The sequence below is a fragment of the Podarcis liolepis genome (assembly GCF_965112155.1).
Source record: "Podarcis liolepis genome assembly, chromosome: 5".
NCBI classification, from domain to species: Eukaryota; Metazoa; Chordata; class Lepidosauria; order Squamata; family Lacertidae; genus Podarcis; species Podarcis liolepis.
The window spans coordinates 35,363,082-35,382,051 of record NC_139556.1 but is presented as its reverse complement, the minus strand read 5'-3'; the positions used below and the strand labels follow the sequence as shown (position 1 = coordinate 35,382,051).

The 18,970-nt window shown below is 40.8% G+C and overlaps 1 protein-coding gene across 7 annotated transcripts; it reads right to left on the bottom strand.

Annotated features, from left to right (window-relative positions):
* Nucleotides 1–334: 334 nt before the first annotated feature.
* Nucleotides 335–18,969, bottom strand: FAM149B1 (family with sequence similarity 149 member B1). 7 transcript variants are annotated; one of them, XR_014526176.1, is made up of 16 exons: nucleotides 18,792–18,969; nucleotides 17,298–17,393; nucleotides 16,222–16,354; nucleotides 14,791–14,933; nucleotides 14,206–14,325; nucleotides 12,660–12,830; nucleotides 11,074–11,261; nucleotides 10,546–10,679; nucleotides 9,985–10,038; nucleotides 8,517–8,629; nucleotides 7,592–7,816; nucleotides 4,514–4,631; nucleotides 3,899–4,024; nucleotides 2,831–2,912; nucleotides 2,593–2,758; nucleotides 335–1,334 (listed from the first exon to the last, which is right to left on the bottom strand). XR_014526176.1 is itself a non-coding variant. In XM_083503075.1 (16 exons), exons 1-16 carry the CDS (start codon nucleotides 18,839–18,841, stop codon nucleotides 1,264–1,266), a joined length of 1,959 nt encoding a protein of 652 aa, XP_083359201.1. In that variant the 5' UTR covers nucleotides 18,842–18,969; the 3' UTR covers nucleotides 335–1,263. The 7 variants fall into 7 exon arrangements, 5 of the variants coding, with proteins under 5 accessions (XP_083359201.1, XP_083359202.1, XP_083359203.1 ...); XR_014526177.1 differs by having other exon boundaries at nucleotides 335–1,331; XM_083503075.1 differs by having other exon boundaries at nucleotides 2,593–2,727.
* Between the last annotated feature and the right edge of the window lies 1 nt (nucleotide 18,970).

Here is an 18,970-nt window from a genome sequence, read left to right as displayed (position 1 = left end):
TGCCTTCTAACTGTGCAGGAGGGGCAGCCTGAATGATGGAGAATATCTCCCAGACTTTAAAAAACAAGAGGACAATATTGATGCAGTGAGTGAAAAAACAGTGCTAAGGGTATGAAAGGTCTTGCCAATGATGTGCCACTTATGCCTATAACTATGAACATACATACAAACTTTTCAGGGCCAGAAGCTATAGTGATAGAATTGGAATAATGCTGGGAAGATCCAAGTTGAAATCCCTGCTGTGCCATGAAGCTTGCTTGGGTCAGTTACTCTTGACTGCACCATTCTCAAAGCCAAGATCTACCCATTGGGATTTAATAACAATTCAAATGCATTTTAGAAAATATTTTTTTATTTGTATATAAAAGTTATTCCATATTACAATTTAATAAGAATCTGTTCCCACCAGTTTTTTACAACTTTCACATGGTATCTAGAATATAATGCAAAGCTATCTTTAATTTACATAACTTCATACAATTGTCGTCTGGCACTTACTTTGTCTAGTAAGACCTAGAACTATTTTTTATGTTACATTAAAATTACAGCAGACATTAAATGCAACATTCAATGTAGGCAATGCTTTTTCTAAATATTTCCATCTTAACAAAGTGTTCTCTCCCCAGTGAGAGAACATTAAAACTGAACCTTCCTGCTGTACATTATGTGTGTACCAAACATCTTGCTTCATTTTAAACAAGGGAAAGTAAGTACTGAAAGTATAGATGGTAGTACACAAAACTGTTGCACCCCCAAGTTGGCCACCTTTCGGACATCATCACCTGCAGCTTTTTCTAAGTATGCAAACAAGTGGCACTCAGAACATTTTATACATTTAAGACAAAATACTGGAAGTGTGCCCAAGCACACTTATTTAATTTTACTAAATATATTGCCATCAAGTGCCAATAACTGGCAAGTCAATTGGTGTTACAACATTATCACTCCTAGAGGAATCCAATTCTTTAGGCAGACATTCTTTGTAATAGATTGTATTAACAATAATACTAGAGGTTAGCAGATTTCCTGAACACATGCTTTCAGCACCCAACAGAATACCATAGCTGATTTACAGGAACAAAAATAAGAGAGAACCTTAAGTCTTTGGCATTTGTTTTAAGTCAATACAAAAATAAGACGTTTTGTAAAGAAAGTTTTAAGTCTTCTGTAAACAGGTTTGATATTGCTACAGTTGAATACTGATTGTAAAAGCTTCTACAGTCATTCCCTCATCTTGGAAATAGATGGTTTATTGCCACAACATTATAGTCCCTGTCTGCTTCTCGATCCACCTCGGCTGTGAGTTCTCACAGAGCCATGTAACTGAAGACCTACTGAGCAAAAACCAGATAAAAGCTGTGAAAGCAATGGTACTAAAAGCAAACTTCATGCATGCAGTAATGGGCTGTATTCAGCACTCCAGCTTTGCTAGTGCAGGGGACTTCATGTGCAGAACAGAACTTCCTCTTCTGTCACCTCCAGCTCCCCATGCATGCTCAAAATCAGTTCCAGAGGGTTGGGAGACCCTCCAGAGGAGATTTTGGGGGGCATGCTGGGGAAGGAGAGGAAACCTAAGTCCCACTGTACAAGTGGCACCCTGCTGGCACATCACTGGATACAACCCAAAATTATGCCCACAAGTGATCATGCCACAATAAACCTGTTGATGATTCGGAACACCACATGCTCTTGTGGTGTGATCCTCTCGTGCCAGTGTACATCATAATGCATATGGGGCCCTCAATGACATGTACGTTTCCAAACAAATTTTGACTGGCATGCATTCTAAGAGGTCCCAGGCATGTGAAAGGACTGTACCATTTGCGTTTGCTCTCAGGCCCACTTTATACAAAGGTATAGTTGCTTTTCAGGAGTTCTCATGTGACTTCCTTTACAACACTGATGAGAGGGACCAGTGACAGTAATTACATCCTTCAGCAGTACAGAGAGCCTGGCACAGGAAATAGCCACATCATCAGTCCATCCCACGTAATCACAACATTGCCCAAAAGGCATCAAAGTCACCAGGAGAACAGCAACCCCCCTGCTCCTGCAATGGAAGTACTAGACCTCAATTGGAAAAGGAAATTAACAATGCTCTGCCCTAAATTTGGTTCATACTGCTGAATTAAAAGACAGAGCAAGACTTCTGTGTCTTTAAAACAGCAAGCACAGCTCTTTCACACGAGGTGTGATGGAAGAAGCTTCATCTTTCCATACAAGTATTTGAAAAGACATGGCAGCCCTATATCAATTTCAGTCTCAGTTCAAAGCTACCGCTATCAAACTAAAAGGCACTGTCTATTAATATACATTTGGAATGTGGAATTCACATTTGTAGGGCTGAAGAAGTGTGAACTTGGAAGACTTCCGTGGCTGTCATGTATGAGGGCGTGTGCCATGAAAGAATGAACATAGCTGGAACCCTGGTTTGTATACTCGACAGCAGAAACGACAGGAATATAACCTAAATGCACTATTCCAGGTTCAAAATTACACGTTTGACAAAATGGCCAACAACTTCAAAGAGAATGCTACGTATTTTATGATTTGCAACCAAATCAAGTGCATCGGTTGCCTCTTACTTCTTACCCAGCGGAGGTTGGTCTTCTTTGTCCTCCTCGTCCTCATTCAGAAAATTACCAAGAGCCTGGTGGTGGAAGGAATTAATATAGGAAGAGCTGGATATCCCTAGACTGACTCCCATCACTCCAACATTTATAGCATCTGTAACGTAATACGAGATTTCAATCTTAAACTGTGGCATATTATTAATACAGTTAGCGTACCAAAGCCATTTTAAGCAATACACGCTCCACTTTGCACATACCTGTGCCAGCAGATCCTTTACTATTTCGTGGTTGATTAGCATAATCAATAACAGTGCAAGAGCGACGATACTGCGAGTCTGGCTAAAAGCGCCAAAAAAACAAAACAAAAAACAGTTAAAGAATCAGAGTTGGAAGGGAGCCTGAGGATCAATTAGTCCAACCCCCTGCAATGCAGGAATCCTGCCCCCAGCCAGTCCTGGGTGGACTTCAACCACCACCAACCAGACGCACTGACCCATTGCACCACTAGAGGTACCATGTTTTGGATCAGGCTATTGCAAAATCAAAATCCTCAAAGCACACAATCCTTCCCCGTGTCTGGTTCTCCTGTAGCTCTGCTTCTTTCCTACCCCAAAGCCGAGCAGCACTCCAGGGCATTATGGGGAACAGGCTGTACTCTTTCCACATCCCCATCTACTCTTCCTTCTCTGCACTATAACGTTTCTCGAGATCTCAAGTAACTTAAGCATGGAGAGAGAGGGTGTAGTGTCCTGGTATGTTGCTGCTTCCACATACTGAGAGGCAGAGAGTAATTGTGTAAAGCTACTATTATGAATCTGAAAGCCACTCTGAAGGCTCTCATATCTATTCTCAGGGGGAAGTCAGACACACACACACACACACACACATTTGTTTCTCTTTTCCTTCTCCCCCATAGTTCTGAAACTAAGCCAAGGTACAGGGAACTGAAGCAATCCCATTTTCTACCTCTGTCGACCTACCCATGTTTCCATTCCTTGCTTCCTCTTGTTTCCCTCTGCCTATTTTACATGGGAAGCCCTTGTTGTAGGTCTTTGTCATGTTACATGTACGCCGATGGTGTTATATAAATTAATTAATATTTGTGTGGGAGCCACACAACCTGGGACAATTAGAAGGGACCTGTGCAGATCCTCATTCATTTGCTTTAAATATACCATTGAGTGCTGAAGGATTTTGTACCCACGCTTAAAATAACAGGGAAACCTGAAAGGATAGGCTCATGGATTTTGATACTGGCCACAGATAATGGCAAAATGAATATCTATACTCTTTCCATGTTTGAATGTAATTTGAACACACCTTACCCAAAATGCATGTGATGTGTTGGGCCTGGAGAAACTATCAGGTAATAAAAATCTTTCATGCACTGGTTGATGGTTAATTTCATCTGCTATTGCACTGCGAGCCCGGCTAGCATTCCCCCGAGATTTCTGCATGGTGAAGAGAAAAAAGCCATGGGTTTTAGATACAAATTTACAATAAAAGAATGCAAAAGCTGGCAAATACTGGTATCACACCCTCTGCATTAAGGAAGTAACAGACAGTGGTGCAGTTGATTAATCTGATGAATAACAGAGAAAGATGAACATTTTCACTCTCCTGGTAAACACACTGCATGAAGCATTCTGCTTCAAGGTTGATAGTCTCAAGAAGTAAAAACAGATCACTCACAACCCAGAAATTAGATATAGTAACTACTTAAGAATTAATATTTGCTTTGAGGGTGGGTGTGGGTTTTAGTTTTAAAATGCACAACAATTATTTTTATAATATTCTCTTGTAAATCATAAACATTCATTCAAACAAAACAAAACAAAAACCGATTCTTACTATCTTACAGTAAGGACCACAAGGCGAGGCTTGAAGAATCCCCTATCATTATAAGACCAGAATTGTTTCAACAGAAGAGGTGGGCTTACCATTTGCTTTTGAGATCCCAAATGATCTGCTATATCTACAGTACTAATTGGAGGAAGGAGGTTATTTCTGCTCAGTGGCATTGGGGAAGGTGATGACAGTTGCTCATTTGCAGTGGACCTGGAAAAGACCAATGACAATTACTAAAAACAACATTTGCACTGGAAATTACAAGACTGATGTGAATTCAAGGTAAATAACAAAAAGAAGTGTCCATGCAAGTTGATGAAAAATACTGGGTTTCAGTGTGGGGAGTCGATGAGATTGTGGCTTAAATGGTGAGCTCCATGTGGGAGAAACTCCAGCAGAGATGAGAAATGGAGGAATCGGCATGCATTTTGTAGACATTTCTCTCCATCACCAGTGAGGAATACAAAGTGATTGCAGGTATTTCAAGCTTCAACACTTTTCCTAGTTTAAGGCTAAAGGAGGAAAATAACTGTCTTCCACAGGTAACCTGGCACCCTTCAAAGCTGATTTATTTAAATTATTTCACTGCAATTAACAGCAACACAACTTGAGGACTGCTTTCAGTCTATGAAATGCCTTCCTTATTGAGTCCTTTCAAAACACTGCTTCTCTTTTACCTCTAAAAATCAATGGCCAACGTGACCTCACTGACGGATTTGCCTCAAGCTTAACATGTATCTGCAATCATAGCCTAATAAGTCTTATCAAAGGCCTAGTCTTCAGGAATGGATTGAGGCAAAATACTCGCTTGCCATCCATTATTCAATCACGAGAGAAGAGAGTGATATGTGTGAGCTGAAATACAAGAAACATACCAATGGAACAAGGCAAGCTGTTACTAGCATCTGAAGCAGATATCGCCACACAGTGAAGCTAAGTGTCTGACATAATATGCATCTTGATATATGACTGAAATGGATGAGACAAGTTGTGTTAAACTCAACTCAAGTAAGACAGATGCTTGAGGGCAAAGGGAAGCTTTTTGCAGATTCTGCATCAACCTTTTTAGTTGTCAGCACCTGTCCATTGATTGTGTAGGTGGTGCACACTTTGGGACCAATCCATCTTGTGTCCAAGTTTCAACTGTGGTCACATTTATTTCTTCTAGGTCTATACCTTGGTTACCTTGAGGGATGAATACTGCAGGGCTCTCTATCTGGGGCTGTAGAATGGAAAATACACAGTAGCTGCAACTGGTCCAAGCTCAAGTAGCCAATCTCTTTCAGCACCGCTATACTGCCTCTCAATTTTATACTGGACTCAAAGGAAATCCTTGTTCTGCCTATACCTTGGCCCTCTCACTGCTCAGCAAGCACCCCTCCGTGGCAGAGCTTCTGTAATATTTGATCATTATATTTATAAGCCACTCTGTAACAATGTTCTTTGAGCAATGAACAAATAAAAAACAGCTTCACAAAATCAGAGAACACGACGAAACAAAGACTAAAAGCCAACAGCCAAGGGAGCATGATGCAACTCTAAACTTATCTGCTACCATAAAAGGGGGCAAGGGGAAATATCCCAAAGAGACAAAACTCTAAACTTCCAAGGAAACAACAAGAACAGAAGGACTGCGGAGAGAGAATCAAATATGTGTTTACAAAGAACTGAAACTACTGCACAGATTCTGTTCTTAATGGTATAATCGTGCTAGTCCTCATTCAGCATTAATGCAATGCATGCAGGATAAACTCACTCTGTTCCTGGGCTCCTTTGGGAAGAAGGGTAGGATATATAAATTTAATAAATAAAGGTCCCTCTGCGGCGTTTGAAAAATGTAACATGCCCCAGAGGAACAGAGCCTCCACAAACCTTTGTGTTTTTAAAGAAGAATACATTTTAAAGGCTTATGTAAAGTAGAGGATCTGCTTAATAGAGTTACCCTTCTTGTCCTTATTTTAAAGGGTTTCATAAACAGTCCTGCTCTTGAGCAGTACAATGGTGAAATGCTTTACCTCGAAAATAGCAATCATAAAATAGCACAGATGTGAAGAACTGGATGGGAAGGGGAATTGTGTTGCCCAGCACTAAAGATATAATGGGCACTATCTTTCAGATGGCTATAATAAGCAGCCACATTTTATGTAGTACAGTGGTACCTTGGTTCCCGAACGGCTTAGTTGTCGAATAAATCGGCTCCTGAACTCCGCAAACCCAGAAGTAAATGTTCTTGTTTTTGAATGTTTTGCAGAAGCTGAATATCCAACAGGAGGCTTCCAATTGAGTGCAGGAAGCTCCTGCAGACAATCGGAAGCCGCGCCTTGGTTTTTGAATGATGTCAGGAGTCGAACGGACTCCAGGAACGGATTAAGTTCAAGAACCAAGGTACCACTGTACTCTATTGCTGGAGAAAGTCTGCATTTTCCTTGCAACAGTCTATCATGACTTGGGTGATAGGGAAATGGTGATTCCCTGCAAAAGAGGTATAAGCTGGAGAAGCGGATGTTTTGATTCTCTACATCATCAAATAATAAAAAGGTAAAGGACAAGGACCCCTGACAGTTAAGACCAGTCGCGAATGACTCTGGGGTTGCGGTGCTCATCTCGCTTTACTGGCCGAGGGAGGCGACGTTTGTCTGCATTTAGTTTTTCCAGGTCATGTGGCCAGCATGACTAAGCTGCTTCTGGTGAAACCAAAGCAGCGCACGGAAACGCCCTTTACATTCCCGCCGGAGCGGTACCTATTTATCTACTTGCACTTTCAAACTGCTAGGTTGGCAGGAGCTGGGACCGAACAACGGGAGCTCACCCCGTTGTGGGGATTCGAACCGCCGACCTTCCGATTGGCAAGCCCAAGGCTCAGTAGTTTTTTACACCACAGCGCCATCCGCATCCCAACATCAAATAATAACTGCATAAATAAAGTGATAACCAGGAAAGGCTTCAGCTCATACATGAAATCTTACAAAAGAACAGCTTAGAACATGGCCACAATTTTCACAGGCAGTGTCTAGTGCCTCCTTTTGCAAAACAGAACAGATTAGATAACAAATATTACTTATCCGACTGCCTGTCTCACCCACCCCACCCTCGACTTCCATAAGATCTGATCCTGTCATGCTGAACATTTCAAAAGGCAGAGATTAAGCCAGAAGTAAGTATCAACCTACAGCCGTGTTCCCCTGATGACATCCTCCATGGGTCTCGGTGTCCCTGAGCGAGAATGGCTCGTGTTGATGGGGTGCAGAGTACGTGGCGGAGGGTTGCGCCTTCTAGCAGACTGTGCAGAATAGGACAGAGAAGATGTACTGAGCTCAAGTGGGCGATTTGGCCGAGCTCTGGTTGACAGGATAGAAGTGGAGCCTGGCCTCATAAGCAATCTGTCATCCAAGTCTCTGGCACCAAGTGGGGGAAAGCACAGGAGCAAAATGAAATATTCATAAACTGATTTCGCACCATCCGCATCCATTAACGAGGCACAATACCACTACAAAGGCAGCTACCGCACAGCTATTCTGCTCTATAAAGCCCATGTGTATCCCGGTAAGATGGTCTGAAGGCACATGAGGTCAAAGCTAAGCAGGTTCAGTTCATGCCTGGGTGTGTGAACCACAAGTCCACCACCTTTGGCTGCATGACAGAAGAAAGGCACAGTAGTTTTTAAAAATGTGGAAGGACAACAGATTCCATCCTAGCATTACAACCCTTTGCATTTGCATTTCAGTGAAAAGGGGATGCTAGTCAACACCTATTGTGGTGCAGGAGGCACTAGACTGAGCAAATCCACTAGCATATTAAGTATGAATTTTACATCTTCTGCATGTTGAGAGGTGTAATTGATTTCTATGTGGGGGTTTTGATAGTAACCTGAGCTAGCTTGATCTTTAGCCTAGCTCAGTTTTAGACAAGCCAAAATGGACTAGAGTAGAAGCATTCAATGGTTCCTCCACAGCTGTGGATGCATAGAGCAGGAGGAAGGTGTTTAAAAGTCAATATAAACTTAGCAAAACTTGAATCCCAACACAACTGCTTCCTTATATCTCTAACTCGCAGTACAGCTTTCATACAGAACAAACAAAAGATGGCTACTCTTACAATATTTTATCCATCAGAGGCAAGTTCCTTTGCTGTAAGGGGATCCCATGAATAACCATCAAACCATTCAAATTACGTTGTGGACCACCGCTCGTTCCTTGTGAGAGATTTGCCTGCAGGTTACAAGAAATTAAATTTGCCCTCAGCATTAAATGAAAGATACGCATTTGTTAATTTCCAATCTCGGCTCTTACTGAAAAAAGGATTGGAAAAGAGTAAATGTCAATGGACTCAAGAAAAGCAGTGCATACCCTCAATTTGTTCATAACTAACACGTAACAAGGCATGAATGGTCTTATAAGCAGTTCTTATATCTTTTTAAATTACGCACTGTTTATTATATAACATGGCTTCGTAACCAAGGTAATTAAATTATTTAAACTTAGCATAAATTAATCTGGACAAAATACTTTCAGCAGAGAAAAAATGTTTAGGTCACACGCATAAACAAACATATGACAACATGGTTAGATTTCTACTTTGTGTATATGCTACCTACTCAGTCCTCGTACATCTGCATGACTGCATGATAGATTGATTTCAGTGGCCCTTGTTACCAGCTACATGTGTACGACTGCTGAAATTCTCATTGTTGACAAAGCATGCATTATCTTGAGGTAAATCTTAGGAAACAGGGAGAGGGGGCACTTGCTGTTCTCAACTGCTGAACTGGTCCCTGCTGCAATTATTGGTAGCCACATCCTGACCCAGTGGCAGAGAAATCAGACTTGAGCATCAGTAAGTCAGCTGGGCTTACAACTCTGTTTCACAACCACCTCTCTTATCAGGTTAGGAGAAAGGGCATGGTCCCTCATTCCGCCCCCCCCCTTCTTTGTGGCAGGCCTCCCCCAACCTTGTAAGCATTTTCTCACCTAAAGTATATCTGGTTACAGCAGCTTCTGTACTGAAAAGACACGGTGTCTGTCATAGCCCGCTGCAGCCTTCCCTCACTTATAACTTCCAGTGCAATATAATACCACTCTAGAGTTAGCTGACCTTTAGGAGTAGGTTTTTGAAAGGTCAAAAGGGGGACTAGGAAAAGTCCTACTTAGTACTAGGGTGCCAAATCTATAATCCTAAAAAAATGTAAGCACAAATCTCGTTGACGTTTGTTACTGAATTTATTCAGGATCAGCCTAAACTTGCTAAGATGGAATATTATTAATGTATGACTAAACTAAATTAATACACTAGCGAATGAGGCTCTCCCTTCCCCAGACACTGCATCATATGTCCCATTGCCTCCTTAATAACAAAGGAATCCAAGAAACGGTGTGACCCAAAGCTGTCTAATTTGGAAGTAAGTTCTGCTGAATGTACAATACTTCTGTGGTAATGAATTTTGACTCAAAATAGTTCTGCATCATCTGGGAAAACGCAAAATCATCATAATCATCATCATCATCCACCCACCATATTACACTGACAGGAGAAAGAAAAGAGCTATACCCCCCTGCATCATACATACTTCCGGTGTTTTTCTCTTCTTTTTGCTTTTGCGGCCACATCGGTGTTTTGAGTACTATGCATACAATAAGGTATACATGAGGAAGACAGAGGATTATACAGGGAAGTGAAAGGGGGAAAATAAAAAAGGAAAGAAACCGAGTTAAAATGGATCAAACACTAGTGAAACCTTGGGTTCTTATCTTTATTATGGAGAGTATGCAGAGCAAGAACTAGTACACATTTTAAAAAACGAAGGTAGTTAACAGAGATGCTTTATACATCCAAGCAGCAAAATAAGAGTGCTCTCTATTGCCCACTAAGCTGGGTAATGATTGAGTTGGTATCTCCATACCAGTCCTCTAACTCTGTATACCTCTTATTTCATCAAAGCGCAAAGAAGGAAAATATTTTCAAAATAAGGTAGATAGAATTTTAAGAGTTGTGACAGTATGTGATAAAGTGAAAGTTTTGCAAGGACAGATATAGTCAAGCCATTGCAATGTCTAATTTTCAGGCAAGTTAACATGATAAATTTCCTTGCCTAGACACCATCTCAACCTGATGTGTCTTTTTAACTTACCGGATTTGAAGGGATGGAGGGCATCTTAGTTTGAGGCATTCGAGGTAATAACAGTGGCAAAGGCTCAAACTGCATAAACGGGCTTCCTGAATCTGTCCGGTTTGTTTCAACAGTTATGACATTCTTCTCATCGTCTACCAGAAATAGGACAAACATAAATCACTATGCACTGTTCACTTTGGATTCTTATAAAGCAAAATTTTAAGAAAGGTGGCTTTTGTCTCCTTGAAAAGTACATAAATGGGCTTCATACTCTTGATTTTAATCAGAGACATTTAAAAGAGCTAGAATACATGGAGTTCCATGCATGTCAGTGGACCAAAATATCTGGTCATTAAAATCCACACAGGATAAGACTTCCCAATGCAATTTATAAACTATGACTCACTGGACTGAAACTGTTTCTAGGCATAAGGCATATTTCGGGGGGCGGGAATATAGCTTGCTAAGTATTTAACACTACATTTTGAAGTGGGCAGGGAAAACTTTGGAGAATGATATCCACTGCATTTTAGCCTTGAAACTTACCTGAGACTGATCCTTCCCAGTGTCTACAGATTAATTGCTCCATATGGCCCAAGACTTCACTCCAGACATCATCAAATACATAGGAAAGGACAGCATCTCTCATGCAGTAGGATGGCGAGATAGGAGGGAAACCTAATTTCCGTCTGTCAGGTGAAAGACCCATTTTCCAATCATGCAACTCTTCTTCCCTTTGAATGAAACAAGATAATGTTACAGTTCTGTTTTAATTTTATATAATCAAAGCCAGAAGCGACTTTGTGCCTACCTGACAAATTTAGAGCTGATGGGTGGAATTCAATGTTGAACTCTTCTAATTGTTCTGTCTGAGCAATCCCTGCAGCTTACCAGATGGAATGAGCCCCGCTCCCCGGCCACTGCTCTGGGGGGGCTTTCCCAATGCCCCTAAGAGGTGGGGAGAGGAAACCCTTTTGTGAAAGTTCTTGCACAGGGCTTCTGCTGACAGAGATGGTTAGGTGACTCCTGCCCTTAAGAGTGGTAGTCAACAAAGTTTTACTCAGAGCAGACCCACTGAAATTAATGGTCTTAACTCAGTCATGCTCATTCATTTCAATGGTTTAATTATAAACCAATAATTATTTTTGTACATATCTAAATGCATTAAGCTGCTTTAAATTAAATTATGCACAAGTTGCTTTAAGTTGCCTCATTTTAAAATATTCCACCTTATGTGTTTTCTGTAACTTTTGTAAGCTTTCGTATTACCATGTCATAATGCCATTAAGCTTTGTCCACTAATAAACCAAGTGATTTGTTTCAGTTATAATCCTGAGTCTGTGGCTTTCCCTGGTTAAGATATACTCCCCGCCGCAATGGGTTCCTGCTGAGCAATTCAAAACTTTAATAGAGGGATTCAATGACTAGCCAGGATTTGGCACAGTACTCAGTGGCTATGACTGGATCACAGAATTAACACTCCCTACCTCCATCCCAAGGACAAATGATCAAGACAGCTAGAAGGAAATACTACAGTAAAGATGAATAACTGTTCTAGAAGGCAGCATTCACTAAATGCTGATCATGTTCCCGGTCAGTCCAGTGGCTGAAAAACTCTCTGAACTTCTTCTTTTTTGGAACTTTGTGAATGATAAATAGCAAGCAGTACATTTCCACTAGTTATGCTAGTAAAACGGCATTGGATCTACCATGTTAACAGACATTTTACTCAAATGAGACATAAATAAAATGTGCAGCTTGAGTTCAGGTCCTTTGGCTCACAAGTTTCCAGTGTGTCCTCTGCCATTCAGCAACTTGTCCACCTAGTACTATACGCATTGCATGATAATCAGAATTAAGAACAACACCGTGATGCTGGGGAGGAATAAACTGCAATTTTAAACTCAACAGCTATTTAGTGAGAAAATCACCAAATCTATAGCGTGGCACCGCCGACAAGGATTTACAGAACTATTATGAGCACTTCAGTGGAAGAACAAACAAAACAACAAAATCACTGTGTGATTTATTATTTTCTACTGTTAGGAACAAATTACATTTTAGCAATTAATTCCAAGTCACTAGCAGCAAATATCAGTGCAGACCAGGTTAAACAAATATTCAATACCTACACATCTCTGCGATCAAATGCTAAATATTCCTCCATTACACCTTCAGAGACAATCACTCCACCGTCTCCTTCTTCACTCTCCAATAAACACAATTCGGGTGGTTTTGAAATGTTGTCTTCTTTACACATAGGAGTAAGAGAAAGAGGAACCTTTTTGCCCAAAATACTAAATCTGAAAAAAATGGCAGTAAACAAGGAGGATTACTTTTATATCTCAATGGTACAGTTATGGTATTGGTGACATGGGCAGATTTTCCCGCTCACCCATGGAGGCTCTTAAGCTCTCCCAACAGCAATGGACAGATATCAAATCCCAACCATAAAATGAAAGCTGGAAAAAATTATTCAGTTTTAATAATGATGATGATGGTGTTAGCCTTTTGAGTTGACTTATTTCATTTTAGACAACAAACCCAAAAAACAGACCTAATTATCCTAAATGCAATTATACCCTCTCTCTTCTTTTCAAGGACTAAGAGAAAGAAATAATCTCAGAAACAGTTTTCTTAAATATTCCAAAAAGTAGTTGTGGAGAAATTAGCTTATGAGCCCTCTGACATTGTAGAAGCTAGTACAACCAGCAGTAGAATGCTAAGATTGTTTAGAGATTCATTTAATTCCTTTATTATACTTGGTATGTGATCACCTTCTGACATGGGAACAACTACCCTCCCCTGGGCCATGGGGTCATGAAGAGTTGGACACGACTAAACGACAACAACCATCCTACCAATGCCGTACAAGCTATCCTTACTATAAAGCCCCCCCCCCCTTTGAAATGACGACTCCTATATGATATCAGAAATGGCTACTGAAGCTCACCTAAGTTTCAGAAACAGTTTGCCATATGGCATGGAGAGCAGATGTCTAAGGAAACAATAGTAAAGTCTCCATTTGCTCAATTCTTTGAATCCTAGCCAATAACACCAGTGTTTGCTAGGCATGTGGACAATATCTGAAATGCATTAATGTTGCTTCCAATATATTACTGATACGATAGCTACTTTCAAAAATCATGGTTTGTTCTGAACGGCAAATATATTTCATAAACAAAATAGTTACAAAGAAGACTAATTTATTCTTTCAATGAAAATAAGGTGGTTATAATGATGCTATTTTTTAAAAGTCATTTTATGCTTCCTCTGAGAGCAGCTCACGGTGCAATCCCATGTATGTATATAAGTGAAAGGTATATAAGGTTAAGTGTATATAAGACTGCAGTCCTAAAGTGCAATCCCATGGTCCTGCAGGGGCGGGGTGAGGGGAAAGCATTCAAAGGGTGATAGGATTTAGCAGGTTTCCCTCTCCACAGAAGCTCCATGTGTGGGGCATGAGTTCCACCTCCCCGAGGCCTCCTTGATGCAAAATGTGGGGTGGGGAGCTTAAAAAAAAAAAAAAAGCTCAAAAGGGGAAAGCTCAGCAGGGCTTTGTATTTGGCAGTTCATCCACCACAAACTTTCCCCATACCTTGCCCCAGTAGGTTTGCTCTGCCAATCATTCACTGATAATGGAACACTTCTGCAGAATTAGAGATCACTGATACTTACTCACTCGGATCTTTCTCTAGTGATGGGGTCATATCTGATGAACCTAAGGTGCTGCAAGTTGAACTCGAATACCAGCCGTAACCTTCGTCTGTGGGAATCACTACTTGTTTCCCTACAATCCTGATATTAAAGAGAGAATTATTTTAAAAATTACAAATGGCTTTGGAGAAACTGGCAAAGTATGCTTAATCCACAAAATAAGACCAGAAGCGTTCAGCAGGTATACAAAACCTACAACTCAAGGAAGGAATTTACTTGTGAGGGAAGGGCAGTGTGAGCAACAACTACTCTGGAAGAGCAACATCAAGATAAAATTATCATCTCCTGAAACATTATGTTAGTAAGTTCCAACAAAAGCACTTCTTACAGTTGAGTCATTCAGCATCAAAGAAGAGATTTGGAAAGAAACAGCGGAATCAACCGCTGTGTTGGTCCATAATGATTCACTCAGGAACAAGAGCAGAGAGGGCGGCACATTTAGAACAAAAACTGAGCCTCCACAGCAGTCGTGAAGAAGCTGAAAAGTACAGCTTTGTGCTGTTTTCTAGTACTGTGAAATATATCACTAACACATCATGAAAATACCTGAGATGGGGAAAGCTTGACATCCATTGTTGGCACTCCTCCTCTAGGCCTTCAACATACATGCTTGTTTTCTGTTCATACAAGAGCTCATCAATATATCTAAATATTTGTTGTACTTGCCGCGTGGCAGCTTTATCAAATTCCTGAACAGAAATTAGGGAAGAAATAAAAATGGGAAACAAAATTACATCTTTGGGGGATTATGTGGACTAGCTAGCTTGTTTCACAATTTAGCAGGATACTCAGGACTTTCTTCATAAAGCAAATATAAAATTAACCTTGTAGCACACACTTCCATGAGAAGAGATGGGGGGGGGATTTATAATTCATTTTTCACTATGCCTCCTCCAGGCACCACACCTGAAGGGTTAAGGGGTCCTTGGGGGATACTCAAGGCTTTAAATCCAGGTTAATGAGGAAAGCATATGCTCAGTGGCCAGAGAATACTGACTGTGTGCTAAGAGTGTTTTTTTGTTTTTGTTTTTTAAGGAAACCTAGGAGGGAGAAACAATGGAATATCTATCTATTTTTTAAAAATAAATACACAAACAAATATATTGGGAGGATATGACTGACAGACTGACACAATACGTAGGAGCACTCTTTGTTGCAGGGCCCTCTAGGAAAGAATAAATGAGTAACCTGAATTGCTAGTACAACTCAAAATGTAGCTCAAGGCCAAATAGCAATGGAGCTGCACCAAGTACATTGTTATAGGATGGGAACCAAGTCTTCTAGAATCTTATCAGGAGGCCTTAAAATTGAATGTTCTTGTTCCAAGGACTATTTAAAGCAGCAATATATAAGACTTGAGTATGTCCTAAACCATGAAGGTTTTAATGACTGATTTGCAGGCAATGTTGTACATTTTAATCAGCAATACAATAACAAAACTAACAAAGATGAAGAGCAGAAAAGGGAGGAATTGGGAAGGATCAGATAAGAGAAGAAGTTCTTGAGCCCAAGGTACAATCCAGGTAATAAGATGATTTAAGTATTTGAAACAATGCATCAGACTGCAATTCTAATTTTTGAAGGATCTTGTTTGTTAAATTATCCAAAACAGATAAAGAGGAACTACACTAATAATTTTTATCAGAAACTCTTCTAAAGTTATTGGACTCTGAAACCTGCAAATATTTTTAAGATAAAGACTGTTCTTAAGGATGCTAAATTCTGTACCAACTTCCAAGAATGAATACACACAACTCTATTAGAACTACAATATTTTTGCAACATTCACTGCAAAAAAATCATGTGCATGAGTGTAACTGAAATATGTCAAAGCTTGTACCGGCCTGCCCACTGGCTCATAAGTGTATTTGTTAGGACCAGTGTGTGAAATTATGTGAAGGACAGAGATCTAAACTTATGAATAATATTTTTCAAAGGATTATTCTCATTTTAACTGAAGGATTATAATCTACTCACATCGTAGCCCCAAGAAAAGACTGAGCTGTCTTCTGTAGAGGTGCCTGTGAAGCTCTGACTAGCTGACCATGAGTTTCCATCGTCTACTGAAGTGACAGATTGGTAGTTTGAATCTTTTGTACTTTCAGACTCACTAAAATGTTCAGGGGGAGTGGAGAGAGAAGAGAGAAAGGGAATCTTAATATAAGAAAAGTCATATGAGTTAAGCTTTCCAAAGTGAATAGGAAGTATATGAGGAACAGTTTAGATTCTAGTGGGGAAGGTATCTTTCAAGTAATGTAATTCTGCGGATACACGTTAAAGGTACCATAAAATAGACACATATATGAAGTTCTGCTAATGATAAAATATGTTTTAGTCCAATTTATTACTATTGGACTGAAGAAGGAAGCTAAAGTTACATCACCAAATGAAGTTTAGTAACAATGAAATCAAATTATACTGTAACTAACAATATTATATAAACATCATGAAATAAAGATTGGTAACAATGAAATCACATTATATTATTTCTAACAATATTATTTAAACATCAATGTATGTGAACAATACTTAAGAACAGTTGTTGTTTTTTGTTATCCTGGAGCCCCAAGTTGCAATTATACAACTAAAAATGAAACATGCATATCAACTAGAACAGGAAGACTTGTTTTTAAAAGCAGCTATGATCTAGTGCAAGAAAATAGGTGCCTCTTCTTAAATGGGGTTTCCATGTATTACCATGTCCCCATTCTAGAGCATTGGAAAAAAGAATGACTTTATTTATTTTCAATAAAGTTTGTAATTAAAAAAAGGAGGGAGAAAGACTATTGCCTTTGGTATCTCATGACACCATGATGCAAATTAAAGCAATAGGTTACGCCTTTCCAAAAGGGCATTGCTGGCTTCATAGGATTAACATTTGACCATGGCCAAACAACAGACAGTCACTATTTGACTGGATGTTTAACAAGTGTCCCAGACCTCGTAAAAGTGGAGGGGGAAATAGAATGAAAAATGAAAGCAGTCAACAGAAATGTATTTTCCAACCTCTTCTCACAAACCTCCCCCCACAAATATTTACACTATCTGAATACCTTGAAATGTCTTCCTGACTTTCAGTAGATGGATAACTGTCATCCAGTGAGTCTGGCAGGGGATGATGTTCTAAGGAACTTTTTGTAAGTCCTCGGCTAAAAAAAGGGTGGGGGAAGAAAATTATAAATGTGATTCTAGTAAGGGTAAAGGGACCCCTGACCATTAGGTCCAGTCGTGACCGACTCTGGGGTTGCTCATCTCACTTTATTGGCCGAGGAAGCCGGCGTACAGCGTCATGTGGCCAGCATGACTAAGCCGCTTCCACCTTCAGTGGAAATAAATTACAACCTCTAACAGTGACTTTAATGTCTTCTTAACAACAACCAATCAGCATTAAAAATTGTTGGGAACTGTTTCTTATTAACATAAATATGTTAAGTTTTAAAAATATATATTCAAGCTAGTCACACCAGAAGAATGCAAAAGGTTTTCGTATGACATTGATTGGTTCTCTAGCACAAGTTACACTTCTGATTTGAGTGCCACACTTCCATTTTGAGCATTACGCTGGCAATTTGAGTGTTACACTGAGGTCTGTTTTTGCTATTTATTTTGCATTTTTGTTTTTGTGGCTTTTTTGTTTTGTTTTTGTGACTGTGTGGAACCCAGTTCAGCTGATTGATTGATTGATTTTGTGACTGCAGTACATTATTGCTTCCATTTTATGGATCAACGGTCTCGTTAGATAGTAAAATTCATGTTAAATTGCTGCTTTAGGGGTTGTTTTTAAAAGTCTGGAACGCATTAATCCATTTTGCATTACTTTCTATGGGAAAGTGCGACTTGGTTTCGGAATGCTTTGTTTTTGGAACAGACTTCCGGAACAGATTTAGTTTGAGAACCAAGGTACGACTTTAACGCTGAATTACTGTGTTGTGAAATGATGCCTGTCTCCAAAGCGGAAAGTTTGGGAAGCTCTGCCCTAGGTGGTAGCAGTGGCAAGATTTTATTGATGTCGCTGTTATCTCAGCCTTGGTTTTCAGGGAGGTGGTAAATCAGCTCCTGTGGGTTAGTATGGCAGATTGTTCCTCCGCCAATGAAAAAAACAACACTCAAGCCACGCATAGGCAAACTTGGCCCTCCAGATGTTTTGGGACTACAATTCCCATCATCCCTGACCACTGGTCCTGTTAGCTAGGGATGATGGGAGTTGTAGTCCCAAAACATCTGGAGGGCCGAGTTTGGCTATGCCTGCTCTAAGCCTAGAAAACAGGGTGAAAGTTAGGCTGGGACCTTTCTCTCCAGCAAGGCGGCTTTCCACGTGGAGGGGCCTGTTTTGGTGGGCTCGAGGGCATCCCGTCAGGGGAGCCTGCTTTCCCCCGAGGCACTCCGGAAAGATATAGCCCGGACCCGCCCCCTCCCGAGGCCTCCGTCTCCTCCGGGACGCCCCACCAGGCCGCGGCGGCAGGGTCGCCGTCGGGGAGTCGGAAAGGTCCCCCACCCTGACGGAGGGCGCCTCAGGGTCGCGACGCCAGCGAGGAAAGGCCACTCACATCCCCTGGGCGTCGGGGGCCACCGGCTTCCGTGTGTATCGCGAGATCATCCTCCCGCCTCAGCGCTGCATCTCGGTCCCTGTCGGCGCTGCCGGCTGGCCGGCTCGGCCCTCGGCCGCCATGGCGACGCCCCGCCCCGCCTGCCCTTCCGGTCCGCTCTAGGCCAGCGGAAGCCTCCA